The 19,633-nt window shown below is 40.8% G+C and overlaps 1 protein-coding gene across 2 annotated transcripts in view; it reads right to left on the bottom strand.

Moving 5' to 3' along the window:
• Positions 1-7,771: 7,771 nt before the first annotated feature.
• entpd3 (ectonucleoside triphosphate diphosphohydrolase 3) overlaps positions 7,772-19,633 on the bottom strand; it is a 54,988-nt gene continuing 43,126 nt past the window's right edge. Inside the window, exons 9-10 of one of the 2 annotated variants that reach the window (XM_048260454.1) lie at positions 10,341-10,475; positions 7,772-10,255 (exon numbers count right to left, since the gene is read on the bottom strand). In XM_048260454.1, coding sequence (XP_048116411.1) covers positions 10,064-10,255; positions 10,341-10,475 — 327 coding nt within the window. In that variant the 3' untranslated portion in view covers positions 7,772-10,063. The remainder of the gene's footprint in view (positions 10,256-10,340; positions 10,476-19,633) is intronic. The other variant, XM_048260455.1, reaches the window with a different exon arrangement.

The raw sequence follows: 19,633 nt of genomic DNA on the forward strand, positions 1-19,633 counted from the left end.
ACAGAGATCTTACAATTAAGACCTCTTGCCTTAAGTGATGACAATTATTTCTAAATATATGTTATGTAATATGTCCAGTATGTTTTTCTACATGTTGTTACTTACTAATAGTGACATTAAGCTGTTGCCATAATTGTTTTCCAACATTTTATTCATCTACCTCTGACCACACCTATTTGTCTGTGGTATTTATGTATCATCCTACTATTACAAAAATAATAAAGACCAGTCTAGAAGGCAAAGTCCTTCAGGTTGATCTAGAAACATACAGAAACATACATAGGTAAAAAACATATTATCCAAAAACCTAATTTACACAAGAAACCTGCAGAAAAAGTAATAGATCTCTTCTGTGCTCACACAAAGGCATTTGATATAGATATGGTGGTTGATATGCTAAATAAAGTGGTTGCTATGCTGGTTGCTAGGGTAATCATTACATTACATTACATTACATTTGGCTGACGCTTTTTTAGCCAAAGCGACTAACAACATGGTAAACAGTTTAAGTTTTAGAGCAATTCTCATTAATTTTAGGACAATTTAAAAAACATTAGAGTACAGTAAAAATAAGTGCATCAGTGAGTGCTGTTTTTAACAGTTACGTGTCAGTTTAAGACGGCTGGTGAGTGCTAGGATCAGCAAGACTTGTTGTAAGTGTTGCTATGAGAGGAGATGTTCTCTAAAGAGCTGGGTCTTCAGGAGTTTTTTGAAAACGGAGAGGGATGGCCCTGCCCTTGTAGGAACTGGCAGTGTGTTCCACCAACGAGGAACAACAGATGAGAAAAGTTTGGATTGGCCTGAGCATACTGGTGGTAGAGCTAGACGTTGTTCGTCTGAGGAGCGCAGCGGTCTGGAGGTAGCGTGATGTCTGTATGAGGGGGCATTCAAGTAGGTGGGAGCAGAACCAGAGACTACTTTGTAGGCAAGCGTTAGAGCCTTGAATTTGATGCGGGCCGCCATAGGTAGCCAGTGTAGCTGGATGAGCAGCGGGTTGCCCTTTTGGGTTGGTTGTAGACCAGGCGCGCTGCCGCGTTCTGGATCATCTGAAGTGGTTTCACTGCGCAGGCTGGGAGACCAGTCAGGAGGGCGTTGCAGTAGTCGAGGCGTGAGATGACTATTGCCTGAACCAGAAGTTGGATAGCATCTTGAGTCAAGTAAGTCCTGATTTTCCGTATGTTGTAGAGTGCGAAACGGCATGACCGGGCGACTGAGGCAACATGATCTTAGAAGTTTAGTTGGTTGTCGAGAACAACTCCTAGATTTCTTGCAGTCCTGGTAGGTGAAACAGACAGGGAGTCAAATTTGATGTTGATGTCGTGGTGTATGGTAGGTTTAGCTGGGAGGACCAGCAGTTCAGTCATTAAGCGCTTTCAGACATACGTGTAAGACCGGAGGTTCTGCCGATGTTAAACGGTGGGGCCGTATATCTGAACGACATAACCGGTCATGTGGAAGTCCGAATTCACCCGGTGTTTACACTACTCCCCCCCTAGTATTTCCTCCGGACATTATGTAAATGTGCTGTGTCTGAATGAAGCGTAGGACATGCGGTTAAGATCACACCTAGTGAGAGGGCGTGTTGGTGACGTTTCTTTCGTGCGTCCATGTGGTTAGATCTTACTTAAATGCCAGTGTTATGATGGAGTGGCATAATGCTGTCCAGAAAATCTCCGACCTGGAAAGATGCAGACATCACGGAGCTACTGTCCATGAGGGCATACAACATTTTGATAGAACACATGAAGGGAACGGCAAGAGACGTTGTAGCCTACAACTGCATGGCAAAACGAATTCAAAAGACTGAATCACCATAAGCAGAAGGCTGAAAAGGCAGTAGCCTACAGCGGCGTCGTTGACGACAATAACAGGAGTATTTAATAAATTGTTAGCCAACATGGTTTTCTGTTCATTGATACCTCGCTGAGCTTCGCTGATATTTGTTGAGCATATATGCCTAGAGAAAAGGAAAAACGAAGAAAAGCCAACTTTGTTACAAGCTCCTTACGTAAAAGCAATAGACACATGGGGAGAGGATGCTTTTGGAAAAAATAAACCATGAAAAAAAGAACTTAACTGTTATGTTAGTATTTTGTTTATTGCTTAAAACGTTGTATGATGGCCTTGCAGTCTTGAGTTAGCCTACTGAATTGGCTGGTAGCCTACCATAAAGTTTGTGCATGCTCTCTCTCCAACGCAAACCAGATGTGGGGTTCTATAGCCAAGTAATTCTGGTACATAACGTTGAAAACAGATAAATGTGTTTATTCGAAGCACACATACAAATACTGTTTGCTTACTTGACTAGCCTACTTCAAGTATTAGCCTACGCACAATAGATTTGTCTTCTTTAGCCTACATAATGCATAGGCTACACGTTGTAAACAAAAAGCAGCTGTGACAGGCAGCGGCGCGATATATTCTCGTCATATCTCACATCTTGTGAACTCTACAAGCCCCCACCCCTCACTTTCGACAACCACACGGAGATTCTGTAATAATGCGTGTATGTCGCTCACACATACGTCCGTTATAAGGTCAGTATTAGGTCCGCAGGTTAGCATCATATCTGAATCATCCGGTAGGACCTCCGTTTGACAAACCTCCGCATGTACTCCGGAGGTTATATCTGAAAACGCTTTTTGAGAGGTTCAGCTGGAGGTGGTGTGCCTTCATCCATGTAGCTATGTCTGAGAGGCAATCCGAGATCCGTGCTGAAACCATGGGGTCATCAGGTGGAAAGGACAGATAGAGCTGTGTGTCGTCGGCATAGCAGTGGTATGAGAAGCCATGCGAACGGATAATCTGTCCCAAGGAGGTGGTGTAGATAGCAAAGAGAAGGGGGCCCAGCACTGGCTTCTTTTAAGGCTTCTGTTACAGACAGCAGAGCCGTTTCGGTAGAGTGGCCACTTTTGAACCCAGACTGATTTGGATCCAGAAGGTTGTTCTGTGAAAGGAAGTCAGAGACCTGTTTGGAGACTGCGCGTTCAATGCCTTTGGATAGGAAAGGCAGGAGTGAGACAGGGCGGTAGTTTTCGACTTGAGCAGGGTTGAGAGAAGCTTTCTTAAGTAACGGTGTTACCCGGGCCATTTTGAACGCTGTTGGAAATGTGCCGGAGGTTAGCAAGGCATTGATCACATGTGTGATAGCTGGTGCGATGGTCGGGCTGATGGACTGAAGTAGGCTCGTAGGTATAGGGTCCAGCGAGCATGTGGTAGGACGGCTGCATGTCAGGAGTCTAGATACTTCACTCTCGGAGAGAGGCGTGAATGCTGAAAAAGATGTTCCAGCAGTCCCTGGAGGTTGTAGGAGTGCGGTATCTGAGTCAGATGCGTTGAGTGGGCATGTAGAGAATTGACTGCTGATTGCCGCCACTTTGTTTGTAAAAAATGAGACGAGGGTATCTGCAGTAAGGCAGGATGGAGCTGAGGGTTGAGTAGCGATTTGAAGGTTGAGAAAAGTTTTCGAGTGTCTGTAGCACTGTTGATTTTGTCATTGTAGAAAGCCGTCTTAGCAGCAGTGATGGTTAGTAATCATGTTGGTTGACAATATAGAAGTGGCTGTTGCTAGGGGTAATAGACTAGGTGCACAAAACAATTTTAACACATGCATAAATCCTTTATCGTAACATGCTGATTCCCTAGTGCAACACCCAAATGGGTCCGTGTAGACAGTAATTACATTAACAATAGCGGCAGGTTCAAACACACCTAGCTCCACTGGAAACAAACCAGCTCACATAGAGCGTTTCGTGCACATAGTCTATTGAGATGGTTGCTAGGGTGTTGCTAGAGTAGATATGGCAGTTGCTATGCTAAATGAAACAGTTGCTGTGTTGGTTGCTTTGGGTAATAATGTTCATTGGTTGTTACTAGAATAATTGAGATGGTTGCTAGGGTGTTGCTTAAGTACACCCTTTAAAGGAAAATTCCGGTATTTAGCACTTTGAGTCCCTTTTCTGGTTTGTTTTGGATGAACTAGAGTGGTGGACACCGAAATTTTGACGATTGGTCCTGTCTCGACTTTTCTGACTCGTTTTGAATCGCCTTTGACTACTCTGAGTGGCTGCCAACAGGCATACTGTAGTAGGCTACTCAAACATGTCCTAAAACAACCCTTAACGTTCGTTTTCAAAACTGTGCAACTCACCGAGTGGTTAAGATGGCTGGAAATCATCCATTGTGCGGATATATTTGCTTTTAATAATCAACGAACACCACTAACCACTCGGTGAGTTGCACAGTTTTGAAAACAAACACTGCTGTGTCAGGTTGTAACAAAGGTAGGCTACATGTTGCCGTTAAGTTAAATTTAAACTTTCATGGAGTAAACATGTACGACTCCTTTCTGGCCAAATTTCACAGTCCGTCTTTATGTAAATTGAGTTTGAACGGAGAGAATAGAAAAGTGTTACCATAGAGGGTGGAAGCGGAGTAATCAAGGATCTTTGGTGTTACGATTGTGCCTGTGTTCCAGTTTAGCTGGTGAGCAGGTTAACTGGTGATATTTGCATAAAATCAGTGAATATTCAACAAGACCCTGCCTACTTCATAAGAGCGTTCTGCTCTGCCCCTGGAGTGCTAGAGGTTCACATTTTCACAAATTATTTGCAAGTGAGATAACATAACAGATATCGCTGAAAACATCACCAGTTTATGTCTAATACATGTCCGTTTAAGCATTATCCACACAAATACGACACATACTGTATGAACGGAAAAAAAAATAAAAAACAACCAGATATCTAGCTGGGATTCAAACCTTGGATGTCAATGACAAAAGAGGTGAGAATATTGCTACTATATCTTCCAGACCACTACACCACGAACTGCTGAAAAGATTTCGCGATTTCTATTTATATATTGGACTTTTAGTTAACAGTATAGTATAAGTATATATACTCTTTTGATCCCGTGAGGGAAATTTGGTCTCTGCATTTATCCCAATCTGTGAATTCACACTCAGCACACAGTGAAGTGAAGCAAACACTAATCCCGGCGCAGTGAGCTGCCTGGAACGACAGTGGACACTCGGGGAGCAGTGAGGGGTTAGGTGCCTTGCTCAATATAATAATATAGGCTATGCTCACGTTTTCAGCATGAGGACAACTCACGTGTTAAACCACGCAGCGACACAAACGTAAACAACAATGGAGGGAGGAGAGAGATGCACATTTTATCTATACAGTCATTATTTTGAGTTTGTGTCAGCTAAACATGACAACATTAAGGTACATTGTACATTCTGTGCTGGCGACAAAGTGCTGTCTAGCTAGACATCCCAAGTCTCCCGAAGTTTTGGGAGTCTCCCACATATTGATAGCGGCTTCCTGACGCCCGCAAATTACATAAAATCTCCCGGAACCTAGAGCACGCAAGCCTGACCGGACTTCAAAACGCGTGTGCATCTGAGTTTAACACGCACACAACGGAGAGGGAGAGAGAGAGGAGTGGTGCGTGTGTGCCTGAAGCGCATCCAAGACAGAGAGCATCCTGGTCTGTTTTGCTAAATCAACCAATCAGTTTTCAGTGTAGGTGGGCTTATATCTGTTTTCTCCCGAACTTAATTAATCAGATCATGACGGCATGGCAGTCAGTGCCCCTCAAAAAGGAACATTTAAGACCCACTTCACATCAGACTACACAAAAGTGTACCCAATTGTCTCATAAGAGTAAAATATAATGATAGTCTTGCACACTGCACTGTTTGTAACAGTGACTTTAGCATTGCTCACGGCGGGTTAAATGATTGCAAAAGACTTGTTGAGGTGAGTTTAACAAGTGTAATTTCATTTGCATATTACTCAGGCCTATACTAGATGGCTAGTTGCCAAGGCTACATGAAAAGGCCAAACTACCAAAATCTACATATTTTACTATCACAATTTCTATCAATAGGCCTTCCTTATTTGGTGTACTGACTAGACATTATTGAACAAACATCTGAATTTCAGTATCTAAGTAGGTTAGGTTGGGATGTCTGCTATACATTGTTGACATTACTGTTAAAATGAGTATGAGTATTGGCAAAATCGGTTATCATTTTTATGTTGAGGCGGTGGGGGTGTTGTTGGCAGCTGCTGAAAGTAACTAATAAAGTAACAAGCTGTCACAAGACAACATACGCATTGATTTAATGGGAAGATATGCTAATCGTCACGAATCTCGATTTGGTGGCTTAACTGGTTAGCCAGGGTACGTATTGCTTCTAGCTTGTCATTTTAGTGAGCAGTTCGAGGCCCACAAGTGATCTTTATAATTTTTGCGATTTCTGCACAAAAAACGAACAACGTCTGATGGGGTCATGCCAATTTCTTACTGTTTGTGATGCAAAATTACTGGTAAGGCAAAATTCATCTGCATTATTCAAGGCATGCATTCACTCATGTCATAGGCTATCACCAGTTAACATGGACATCAGGATAGCTAGTAAGCTAGTAGACTAGTATTAGTCTACTAATGTCAAGTGATGATCTCTGTGGTGTAGTGGTATTAGTGCTTATTTTGCCTCTGTGAGACTCATGTTCCAAACCCAACAAAACCTTTGTTGTTTTACTTTGACACATTTCCTGTTTGCGCAGCATTTTGTGTGGATGCTTAAGCATGAAAATGTGAATCTCCAGCACTCGATGGGCGGAGGCAGGCGTTGTTAACAAGTAGGTAGGGTCTTGTTGAATATTCACAGATTTTATGCAAATATCACAAGTTAACCTGCTCACCAGCTAAACTGGAACACCGGTTCTCCCCTACTCTCGCATAGTAAACAAATGGAATGTTGGAGCATTGCACTCCCCAACACACACGCGGAAGGTCAGGTTTGCTTCATCTCTCGATAAGTTTTGAAGTTTTGTTTAGAAAACCTTGAATCCATGTCATAAGATGGTTCTTCACATACACATCACGACATTACACACTGAGCTCTCATGTGCAGGTCAATGTTTCATGGATTTTTTTTAGTGGTGATGTTCGTGTGGACATTTTTGTTTGTGTCTGCTAACAGTGTAAAATATCGCAGGTATTATATAAACATGTTACAGTTAATCACTTTAACCGTATCAGCCTATTTTCAGGGCATTTCACTAGCACAGAGTCAGGCTACCCAGATCTGCCACCATTTGATGTATTATTACTTGCATTTGATTGATCGATTTGATTTAGATTTTCAACTGATTATAAGATACTCTGGGGCTGAGCAATTTACAGAAATATATGGTGTGTGTGCCTTAAGGAAATAAATGCCATTTTTTATTTAGTGATGAAAAATGTGATCATTCACTTCTCTCATTCCGACCTTTCTGCTCCACATCTGTGACACGAACTGACCTGACCTGACTTGACCTGAACCTGCGCAGTAGCGTGTGTGTGCACCCGTGACGTTTCTTGTATTGACAACAACTTTTGAAACATTGCAATAAACAAAGTGAAAGCAAAAAAGTGTTTCTATCCCAAATTGGGATTCAATTAGCCTTGAATTGGATACCATGCAAGAATTTGCTAGGATCTCAAAACCGGATTATTACACTTACAGAAATTCGGAGCTCTCTTTTTACAGACTGTTGGGCAAAGAAGCACACTTAGTTAATTTATTATTGCACTTATCAAGTGTAGGGGGACCCCAAGATCAAATCTTCCATTGTGCTGCTTCACAAAATTCTTGAATTTTTTACAAGTAAGCTTATGAGAACCAAAAATGTTCTGCCACTAGCACCTATATGATGTAGACAGTGACAGAGTTTGGTATGGTAATAATAATGTCAGAAAACAACTTATATACACAATTACAACATTTATTTGTATTTATTTTTATGTACATTTTCCAAGCAGTAAACAAAGTGGTTTTACTTTTTTATATACTTTATCGTATTGATCAGGCCTGTGTTGTGTGCACATCACTTGGTCATTTTTTATTTTAAATAATTTTTGTAATATAACTTTTCTGTTTTCTGTTTTTATATTTTCTAATTGATTTGCCGATGTAAAGCACTTTTACCCACTGCTTGTACAGTGCTATATGAATACAATACAGTTCATCCTAACCTCATTCAGCCTTGGGATCACAGGGATAGGCAGGCTAGTTCTGCTGCAATGTCAATACCAAATATTCTTTATCAACCGTCTCTATCAGTGTAGGCTACTCTTCGTTGGGGCTTAGTGTCACACGCACACAACCCATGTTGCTGCATCTGTTTACATTATTATTATGTTACATTTATTATGTAACGTGTTCTCTGTCATGTCCCTGTTGACGTACAGTATGTCTATCACTGGGTTATGTTTGGATGAGTCCAAGACAAATTTCCCCATGGAGACATTAAAGTATATTCTGTTCTATTCTATTCTCAAAAGTGGTGGTCTGGTATCTGGACTTTAGCTCACAATTTCAGTTCTTACCATTTGATTACCATACAAGATAATTAATCATACTTGTATTTCAAAACATAATTGGTCAAAACATTTTTGCAAAACCATAGATAATGAAGCTCAAGGATAAATGTGCATCCTCTTTATTTTGAACTGTCATCATCTCATCACAAAGGTAGAATAGTATTACATTTCCCCAATACAAGAGGAAAAGGACCATTTTAATATCAGAAGACCTTCATAAGGTACAGTCAGGGATTTTCGTCACGATGCATTAGTGCTATAAAAATAGCGATTTGAGCGACGTTCAGTGCATAGCAACATTGTAGCATATATGACCGAGGTGGCTTTTAGCTCAGTTACAAGGCAGAAGGCTAAGTAATAAAACAGCAATTTTACAAAGCTAAGGTTCAACAGAAATCTGGGTTATGTTATGCCTGCTTGACAACGAGAGAGATGGAACTAACAACAGTTCCCAATTCCCTTTGCGTGAGTCTGGTAAAGGCACACACCGGAACATGATGTTTTAAAATGTACCTGAGTGACTGCAAACATTTTGGGTGGAAAGTGAAGGGATTGTAAGCAACACCTCATGTTCAAATCTGGGAGAATCTGGCATTAGATTGTGTATATGTTTTTATAGTAAAGTAGGCTTATACGGAAATATATCATGCTTGGGCTAATATTTACAGAAAGGAATTTCATCAATTTCAACTGGCGTATTATATGACTGTTTAGAATGCTGCAGAAAGTTTCCTTGACATAAATGGGCCTTCCCAATGTTCAAGGTTCTGATAATTCCATATAATTACCACTGTCAATGGCAACAGGTTTTGTGTTTCTGATTCATGTCACTCCGCATGCAGTCCGTTCACTGATCACAATGGAATTTCATTGAGATCGAAAGTCAGCAAGATCGTTGCTATTCAACATCTAAAACTTTGAAGTTCAAACTATTTAGTTCTCAGCAGAAGCCACGAAAAGATACATTGTGTGAAGATTATTTTCTCGTTTTTGAAGGTATCAGTAGCCTATAATAAGTGGGATAATGTATTACCTGCTGGTCAATCACAGAAAATAAGTTCATTCATGACGAAGCAAGACCCCACCATTTCACGCCAGGGTCCTGTTTGTCCTGTTTTCTTGGACTTATTTTCCAATATTGACCAGTGGACAATATGTTATCCCTTACATGTTATCTGGTAGCTCTGTTGTAATTTTGTAGTCAACATGCAGACTAATGTTGGTCAATGACATTTTTGGACCATGGTAATCGTCTTATCATTCATATCAAATTGGTGTTCAAATGTCATTATCTTCATCTAAAAACAAATCAAGCTCTGTAACTATGGACAGGGTTTCCACGGTGGAAACCTGGAAAAGTCATGGAAATGTTAAATCCCATTTTCCAGACCAGGAGAAATCAAATCAAAGTTTTGGAAAAATCATGACATTTCATTTTACCAGGGACATAGGTAGGAGATGGTGTACATGCCACGGAATTCAATCACTTTTTCATGGAAATGGAAAAGTGGAGGAGAAAACATAGAAAGCAATGTTTTCCCCAATGTCATTGTTTAAGTGACATGTTATAATTAGCCTGTGGTTTAAAGACAGCAATGTCATACTTGCATACTTGGAAGTCATGAAGGTTTTGAACTTTTGTCAGTGAAAATGGATGGGAACCCTGTATACAGAAAAATTAGTAGCAGGTTCTAATGAGAAGGATGATGAGAAACACAAGAGCTATAATTGTCAGAGCTGAGAAAAGGAAGAGGATGCCAGCAAAGAGGGTGTTTTCCATTGGCAAATGCATATGTTTAGCCTCTGCTGGGATCATGTTGGAAAGGGTTAGCATGTAGCCCAGTGTCCAGGCAATACTTGTGTTCTTCACCTGTAACAATGTATACAATAATTAGTTACAAGATGATATTATGTGGAGAAAACAGTCAAATTACTAAGTAAAATTCACAAATTACCTGTCTTTCAAACCTGATATCATTCCATGACGCAGTATTGAATTTGTAGCCATCCACAAGGATTGTGTAGACATAGTTTGCTGAATAACAATAAGACTTCAGATGCTTCTCATTAATGTTGTAGTTCCTCTTGAGCTAAGGGATTCCAAAACAAATCAACACAGTGAGATTGAATAATTGCAGAATGAGATTTTTAAAACTACTCAAAAGGGAGAATAAACTAAATTTGGAATAAAGTGAGGAATTGCAACTAGCACTGAATAGTGATTCCACTGAGCCGAGTAAATAAGTAAATGCAGGAAGATCTTACCAGCTTGCATCCATTAATCAGTAAACCTTACATATTTCAGTAGTGGTGGGTGTCTACATTATAATCGCCACCCTGGTCGTAATTGCGCTGAAATCTATTTCCTCATTTTCTCTGTTGTGTTTATCCATACAAAAAATAGGGGCAGCTGTGGCCTACTGGTTAGCGCATCGGACTTGTAACCGGAGGGTTGCCAGTTCGAACCCTGACCAGTAGGCATGGCTGAAGTGCCCTTGAGCAAGGCACCTAACCCCTCACTGCTCCCCGAGCGCCGCTGTTGTTGCAAGCAGCTCACTGCGCCGGGATTAGTGTGTGCTTCACCTCACTGTGTGTTCACTGTGTGCTGAGTGTGTTTCACTAATTCACAGATTGGGATAAATGCAGAGACCAAATTTCCCTCACGGGAGCAAAAGAGTATATACTTATACTTAAATAAAGGGACTGATCATTTTTCCACCCTCCCATGACTCCCCTATCATACCTGTGGTCAAAAATGAGCAAAAATAATAACATCTCTGTCAGGAACCATTCCACTAGAGATCATCTCATAACTCTGATGTCAGCACTGATGGGAGAGAAACCTCATGTTTAAAGCCTTCATACCTAAACGAACCAATGAAACACGGCTATTGAAATTTGGCCAGCCTTAGCCAGTTCCAATTTACCGTTGTGTATGGCTTTAAACATTTAAACATAAACGTTGTGTGCGCTTTAACATCAGCCTAAGCATTATTCCAGCTGTAACGCTAAGGTTTTGACAAGCACCCAAATTTTGCCTACCTTGTTCTTGCCCTTTTGAAATAACTCCTAGCTTTGCTGCCTCCCTCCTTTGCTCCCTCCATCCTTTTGTTGTTTTCAAAAAACGTTTTATATCCATGATGGCCTTGAAGTCTTGAGTTAGTGAATTAGCTTAAATCAGCTTATTGTATGCTGATAACCAGCAACCATAGATAGTAAAAGAAAGCAGCAAGTAGCCTAGCCTACAACTTCTGTAATTGCTGCGTCCATGCGCTGTTATTCTCTCTCCTGCTCAAACAAAAGTTGTGCGTGCATTAAGTTGATTTTGAGAACGTGTTTACAAACTTTACTTTACAAGAAATATTGAAATATTGTTTTTGATAGATGCTACGGATGCTGAGATATGAGCTCACTTCCTGTTTGGCGGCTTCGCCACCAATTTCGATTGGCTGCTACGGGCAAACGCTTCCGTCAATTGTTATGGAAATCAAAGCACTGATAAGTCATGATCTGAAGATGGTCTGTGTCAATTTTGGTGAGGATCCGATGAAATTTGTGACCTAAGAAAATTTGATAGTGGTTTTGATTAAATCCAATATGGCGGCCAAATCAATTATGTTGATGTCATGAATTGCCATCTGTCGACATAAGGATCTTCCACAGTATTACCACAGACACCACTAGTACATTGTAATTGTAGGCACAACAGCAGCTACAGTCCAAAAGGCATGTTACTGATTTACAGCGCCCCCTAGAGGTCAAAGGTCACCAAATTTGAGTGTCCTCCTGATGGAGTCATGAGTTCATATACCAAGTTTGGATTTGATGACTGCAAGGGTTGCTGAGATATGAGCTCACTTCCTGTTTGGCGGCTTCGCCACAAATTTTGATTGGCTGTTACGGGCGAACGGTAATACTTCCGAAGACAAAAAGTGATAACTTTTGTGAGGCTTGGTCTGAAGATGATCTGTGTAAAATTTGGTGGGAATCAGAGAAAGTATGTGACCCCTGATACATTTTAAGTGTTTTTGATGAAATCCAAAATGGCGGAAAATCCATCATGGCGGAAAATGATGTCATAGTTGAACTCGGCTTGGTCCAAGGATTCCAACGATACCTGACTTTTGAAAATCGGACCTACGGGTCAAAAGTTACGTGAGTGAACACACTTCCAACTTTGGCCTGTTGGTGGCGCTAGAGGGTTCGACATGAAACTTGGTGACATGAATCATGGGACCGTCCCCAATTAGTGTGCCAAATTTCCTAACTTTTTACCAGACGGTTCTATGGGCTGCCATTGACTTCCATTGCATATAATAATAATAATAATAATAGGAAAACGTAGAAACATAATGAGGTCCTCGCAGCTTCGCTGCTTGGCCCCCAATAAGTTTTTCCCTGAAGAAGTATGACCCTTAAGGCCCATTCACACCAAAAACGATAACGATAACTATAACTATAACCACAACGATAAAAGCGTTCACACTGAACAACGATAAACAAAGTCTCTCATTGTGTTAATAAATGTGAGGGCTAAAATTCGATGGGTTCTGATTGGCTATTAGCATTTTATCGTTGTTAAAATCGCTCTGAAAGTGATCCCCAACGATATCGTTCTTCATGTCGTTATCGTTTTAGTTTATGTGTGAACGTCGTCATTCATATTAACAATATTTATTTATAGTTATCGTTATCGTTATCGTTTTTGGTGTGAATGGGCCTTAAAGGCTTAATTTCTCTTTGGGAAGGGGTTTATTTAAGGGTGTTGCACAGAATACCTTAAATTGTTTCTCTAGTTAAGGAAAAACGTTAAGGGATACTGCATTGAAAGGGATTTACCGTCACGAAAATTCTATTGAGATTGTTCAACAGCTGTAACTAGCTGGCTAGTAGGTGATTTCGTGTTAGCAACCCAGTGAAGTTTAATGTTCTTATCGTTCATCTCACCTTAAGAATATTCGCTGAAATTATCCAGGTAGCAAGTAAAGCATGTGTTATAGACATGCACTGAGCAATACTAGCTGGCTAGTTAGAAAGGATCCTGACTGTCATCAGTGCACCAAAACTAACTTTTTTGTTAATGTTTTGCCTAGCGAACCGAACCGAAGCTCATGGCAGGCTAACAAGACATCCACATCAAGTTAACGTTAGCCGACCACTGTAAACCACACAATAACAATAAGGCATGTTTCTGATAGGCCTATTTGACAGGCCTATTTAAGCATATTAGGAGAGAGGTTTTATTTTAAATTGTATAATTTTCAAAAAAGTATAATTATTGCAAGTTGCACTACTTTTTGTATTGATTTTATACAAGATGTTTGTGAAATGTGCACAGTAAAAATTCTGTATTAGATTCTTCATTAGAATCATGAGTGGCTCTTTGTAAACAGAATCATTTTCTGGGGCCATGCAAAACTGCATTACCAATAGTGTGGAGTTAATCTACATCAGGGGTCTCAAACTCAAATGAGCTGGGGGCCAATTCTGCCAACGTCATCTGATTGGAGGGCCGGCTATTTCTGAAAATGCAGTGTTCTTTTTTTCAAATACCACACAAAACTGCAAACAGAAAGTGCAAGTGCTTTTATCTAGTTTTAGACACCTGCTAGCAACCTTAGCTTATAAATAAAATAATGATAAAATAAATATTAATACAAATTATAAAACAAATGAAAAGCATAAAAACAGGTATGTGTGTGTTTCACACCAAATAAAAATATTTTCCTCTCATAACTTTTTTAAACCTGGCAAACTATAGGCGTCAGGGTTGAGAAAGCAACACCATTGGATTTTTATATCAAAATTTCAAAAGGCCATGGCTTGAAAGTGGTCAGAGATAAAGTCCTACTGTAAATGTAAAAATCTTTGAGTAAAACAAAAGTTTATGAAGGGGGTACATTTACCCATCTAATTTGCTACTGGATGGCAAGCACCTCAAATTATGCACCTTTCAGTAAATAGGCTACTGGATGAACATATTTGAGCAGGTTTACTTTCCTTTTTTCATATTACCCACATAAAAAATTAACAGGAAAACACCTAAGATGTATACCAACACCTAAGATGTATATGGTTTCTAAACCACAAGGCCTACAATAAAGTATTCTGGTCAAATCAGTTCCTATCGCGGGTAATCTGAGTACCCAGAAATTTGCATCATATTGTGGGTGACTTTGTAGTTTAGAGCCCTATTTCTACTAGGCCTGCTGTCTGTACCACGTCCATTACGGACACTATCATCACGATTACCACTGCAACCTCCAAGCTATGTTGGGCGGAGGGTCGAAAAAAGCATGGTATGCTTAGTGGACACCGTCGTATACACGCAGACGCACCTCCATTCAATAGACGATCGATCATAATCTCCAAAAGGATATTCTCCTTCAGATTTAGAATAGGTGAATAACATAGCCTAAAGACTTCATCACACGTAAACGTTTTTCAACATTTGGTGTAGGCCTATTTCTGCTTAATTTCTGCTTCAATTTCTGCAACACTATGGCCTGCATCGCTTCCGCGTCATTACAAATGCACGTCTTTGTGTTTCTCGAGTGTAATACAAGTATTTCCTGAAAACTTTTTTTTTTTAATGAAGCTCTGGATGTCTAGCACATAGTGGAGCAGAGTACAAATGAGATTCGTCTCCGTACTTGGAACTATCGTCTATTTTAATCAGTATCATTGTTTGTCGCAATTAAAAAGTCTCAAGGGCCGGATTACGTTATTATTTTGACATACGTCGCGGGCCTGACGCGGGCCGGGTGTTTGAGACCCCTGATCTACATCATGACAGTAAAATAGACCATCCTTAGTCAATGTACTGCAGCAATTCCTCTCTAAACCTGTAGAAAATGCTGTGAACATCTGATTATGCATGGAAAAAAAAATACCGTCATATACCGTGAAACCGTAAGAATTTTGAAAAATACCGTGATATACATTTTTGGTCATACCGCCCAGCACTATTTTAAATGTTAATTTATATTAACTGACATGAACCCTACGTGAAACATTACGTCTACAGCCGCGAGAGAGCGCTCTCAAATGCACAAGTCCTGTGCACTTTCAGTCAGAGATTAGTGCTTGCACTATGCCTGAAACACACGTGCATACCTAAATCATCAAATTATGGCCGGGATTCTATTTATAGCCGGGCCTCAGATTTGGACAAATAAAAGCCAGTATAATTTTGTTTCAATTTAACTCATAAAACAGCTCTTCTTAATATTTTATATTGTTGGTTGCAATGGTTGCCAATGAAAATTCATTCTCCTACACCATGAGTCTCCAACACATTGCTCTCATTGCTCTCAAGCTACCAGTCGCATGCCGCCCCCTTCTGAGCTAGAGGCTGAAGCAGTAACCTACATTTAAACACAATTGTTGATGCCAGGCATCAGCCTATGAAGCCTATGAAAGTAAATCATGCATAATTTAAAAAATAACAAAATTTAGGCTCTTAGACCTCTTTGGCTACACGGAATAAGGTTTCCCTTGCAGAACAGCACACGTATGAATGAATGAAAGTGCGGATACCTTATCTCGCAATAAGTGGATGGCAATCGAAATCCCAACACTACATGAAACTTAATAGTAAGCCATTAAATACCCCACAGATTTCAGTGGTCATCAGTCCCGATATTTAGCAATATAATCAAACAGTCCAAACGTAAATTAAATCTCAAATTGAACATCTGCTTTTGATAGCCTACCCATGCCGCTCCAAACGAAAAGGCCTATGTCTCACAATAAAACGCAAGAAATAAAGGACTATATAGCTGACTCGAATACAAGCCATGGCCAAATAAAGGTGCTGTGCTTTGCGCAGACTAAATTTGAGGATTTACGAGTCTCCTAAACATTCCTCACCCGTTATCTAGACATACATGAAAACATTTGAAAACAAAACTCACTGTCATGTAATATTTGATCGCTGTTTTGCTACTAATTATCTTTCACGTAATGAATACGCAAAGAAAGTGAAAGTAGGCCTACTGTGCTCTCTGTGTCTGTAGCTGTCTGTTCACGTCCGCAATCGATTATAACGTCAAATGGAGAAGTCATCAGGCATGGACTGGCCATCGGGCGTACCGTGGGCCGACGCACATTTTTGGGCCGGTGCTGTCATAATTTAATATGCCTAATAAACCACAAAAGTGCAAGGGGGGGGGGCGAGACAAAAGGCTAAAAAGAATACAAGTGGACGCAGCAAAATGTCAAAATCACAGAAATGTTCACCCCAAGGTCGACTGTTACAGCGGGTGCAGGGCCGTCGACATCGAGTGCTCAGGCTGAAGGAGTGGAACACAGCTTTGATGTGCAGTGTAGTAACACAGAGGAAGGCTTAAGTACAGGTGGATTCGGAGGAGGAGAGATGTTACGTTTGATGTGCAGTGTAGTAACACAGAGGAAGGAGAAGTACAGGTGAATTCGGAGGAGGTGGAGAGAGACGTTACGAGGAGGAGGAGAGAGACGTTACCCAGCTGGGACAAATTGAGGAAGAGGTCAGAATAGCTACTGTAAATGTTAGCAGAATGAAGAGGGACGTTTCATGCAGGGAGGGCTGTTGTGTGTGTGTGGAGGGCTGGGTGACCACCTGCTCCTCCGTTTTCGATTGACATGCATTTGAGCGTTTCTCTGCAACATGCATCAGTAGCAAAGAAGCCATCTGCATTTTACATTGCGCTATTCGATTGTCGTCGATGCGGAGAGGAGAAAAAATAAAATAAGTTATCCACAACAAATCAACGAGTGGCCGGCTTCAGAATGCACTCAACGTTTTGAGATCTGAAGTCAGTCATGATTGGTGGAAATTGTTGTCAATCTTGACGCAGTACAACAAGCAAACCTATCACATTTCTGTGGCATACAGACACGTAGGCTACACACGCATGCACTCAGAAAGACACTAGAATGACAGAAACTAGATGTACCGCAGAGCAGTACAAAATATGACCGCCGCCCAGTCCAGCACATTTTTTCCACAAAAATAAATCACGCTGAAAGGCCTATATGATTCTAACTGTCTCACTAAATTGCATTATCCACACTCAATTCTCACTGGTATCTGCTAGACAACAAGTACCAAATCATGATTAGTTCATATTTACATGTGAAATATTTCATATTTCACATGTAAAATTCATTTTATACAACTCCACCCCCATCTTGCCTGTTCATAATTCTGAGAAATTCTTGAATTGTGTGCATGTGTGCGTGTACACGTTTATGTTTATGTGTGTGGGTGTGTGTGTGTGTGTGTGTGTGTGTGCGTGCTTGTGTGTTTGTGCATGTGCATGCATGCGTACATATGTCTACTGTGTGAGTATGTGTCATACGTATGATTACTGTGAATGTATGTGTGTGCGTGTGTATGTGTGTGCACATGGAATGGGTTAACATGACCCCTGGAGGCAAACATACGGAAAAAATTGGTCATCCTAGGCCCTACGGTTCTCAAGATATTCACAGAAAACTGTGTCTGCCCTACCCTCCTTCGGGGGTCCAGTACAGCGGGGGGGCTACAGATCAAAACGAAAAATGATGGTTCCATGCTATCCATGTGGGGTTACATGCCCACCAAGTTTCGTGTACCCCGGTCTTTCAGTGTCCCGGGAATCCTTGTTGATGTACGGTCACTAAATGTACACATAAATTATTTTATTGTAAGGCCCCCCATGAACGAAAGTTACTTGGCATGCATTCAGAGGGTGTCATAATGATCCTACACTTTCAATTTCGTGCAGTTTTGACCATGTCAGCCAGAGATATTGTGATGAAAACACCTAATTTTTTGCTTTTTAATTTTTAACTAGGTGGCGCTGTACATGAAATAAGTGGTAATGGGATGGGTTGACATGCCCCCTTAAGTAATCAGAGAAAACTGGTGTATAGTAACATAAATTAATTTATTGTGTGGCCCCCCATGAATGGAATTCCACGAAACTTGGCGTGCATTCAGAGGGTGTCATAATGATCCTACACTTCCAATTTCGTGCAGTTTTGACTATGTTAGGTCACAGATACCTGCGATTACAACACCTCATTTTTACTTTTTTGTGTTTAACTAGGTGGCACTATACATGAAATGAGTGGTTATGGAATGGGTTGACATGGCCCCTAGAGATCAACATATATAAAAAAAAAAGGTCCTCCTAAACCTTACGGTTCTCGAGATATTTACAGAAAACTGTGTCTGCCTTACCCTCCTTTCGGGGGGTGCAGTCCAGCGGGGGGGCTACAGATCAAAACGAAAAACGATGGTTCCATGCTATCCATATGGGGTTACATGCCCACCAAGTTTCGTCTACCCCGGTCTTTCAGTGTCCTGGGAATCCTTGACGGAAATCATAATTATGACCGCGCGGCGGTCATAATTATGATAGCCCGTAACAATGAAAATGTTTTGGCATGTGTGTATCTTCACTTAATAGTATCTGGGGAGATTGTAGGCTAAAGCGTGTAAATGCTCAACATAGAAAATAATTACAGGACTCATTTTATTCAGTCAGACTTAAAACATGCATAATAATAGTAGCCTATAGATGTTGTGCACAACCTCGTCCTTGCTGGTTTGGAGGGTCACCCTAGTGGGTGTGTATGTGTGTTTTAGCCTTTGTTTTCAAATAATGCCATGAGTAGACTCGATGTCCAACTTAAAGTGTTATTTTAGCTTGCCATAAAGTTATAGTTTGCAGGTGTTACAGCTTACAGTTATTATTATCATGTAATATTAGTGAAACATTGCTTTCCCGAAAAGGATGATAAATGTGCGCTTATATCCTCTATGTCGCGTGCCTCAGTAGCCTGACGAGCCAGACCCACATTAAAATGTAGGGTCTGGGCACTCACCGTTCGCAGTGCTCAGTCCGAGGGGCGGGATAATCAGTTGTCTTTCAAATTCCCTCTGCACGCAATAGGACAGCGGCAGCGCTATGAGTCCCATGCGTTTCCCACCATGGGAAGCTACTTCGCTAGTTCAAACGTTTGCCAACTTAATAAAAGCTTAACTCGTCTCACACTGTTCGCCAACAGTACCATCTTATTTGTTTTCAAGTAGCAGGGAATTCAAGCCAAACCGTTGCGACTCTGCCATCAATCATTATGTTAAGCCCACCTAACGACTCTATACAAGATTTCATTGGCCTGATTGAGTTTCAATTTCTGGAGCTCACTCGTGTTATAGGCGGTCATGCTTCTGTGTTTGCAAAATTCCTGACGGTTCCTGATCATTAAACGTTTGTTT

This window comes from Alosa alosa, chromosome 13 (assembly GCF_017589495.1).
Source record: "Alosa alosa isolate M-15738 ecotype Scorff River chromosome 13, AALO_Geno_1.1, whole genome shotgun sequence".
Lineage (NCBI taxonomy): Eukaryota > Metazoa > Chordata > Actinopteri > Clupeiformes > Clupeidae > Alosa > Alosa alosa.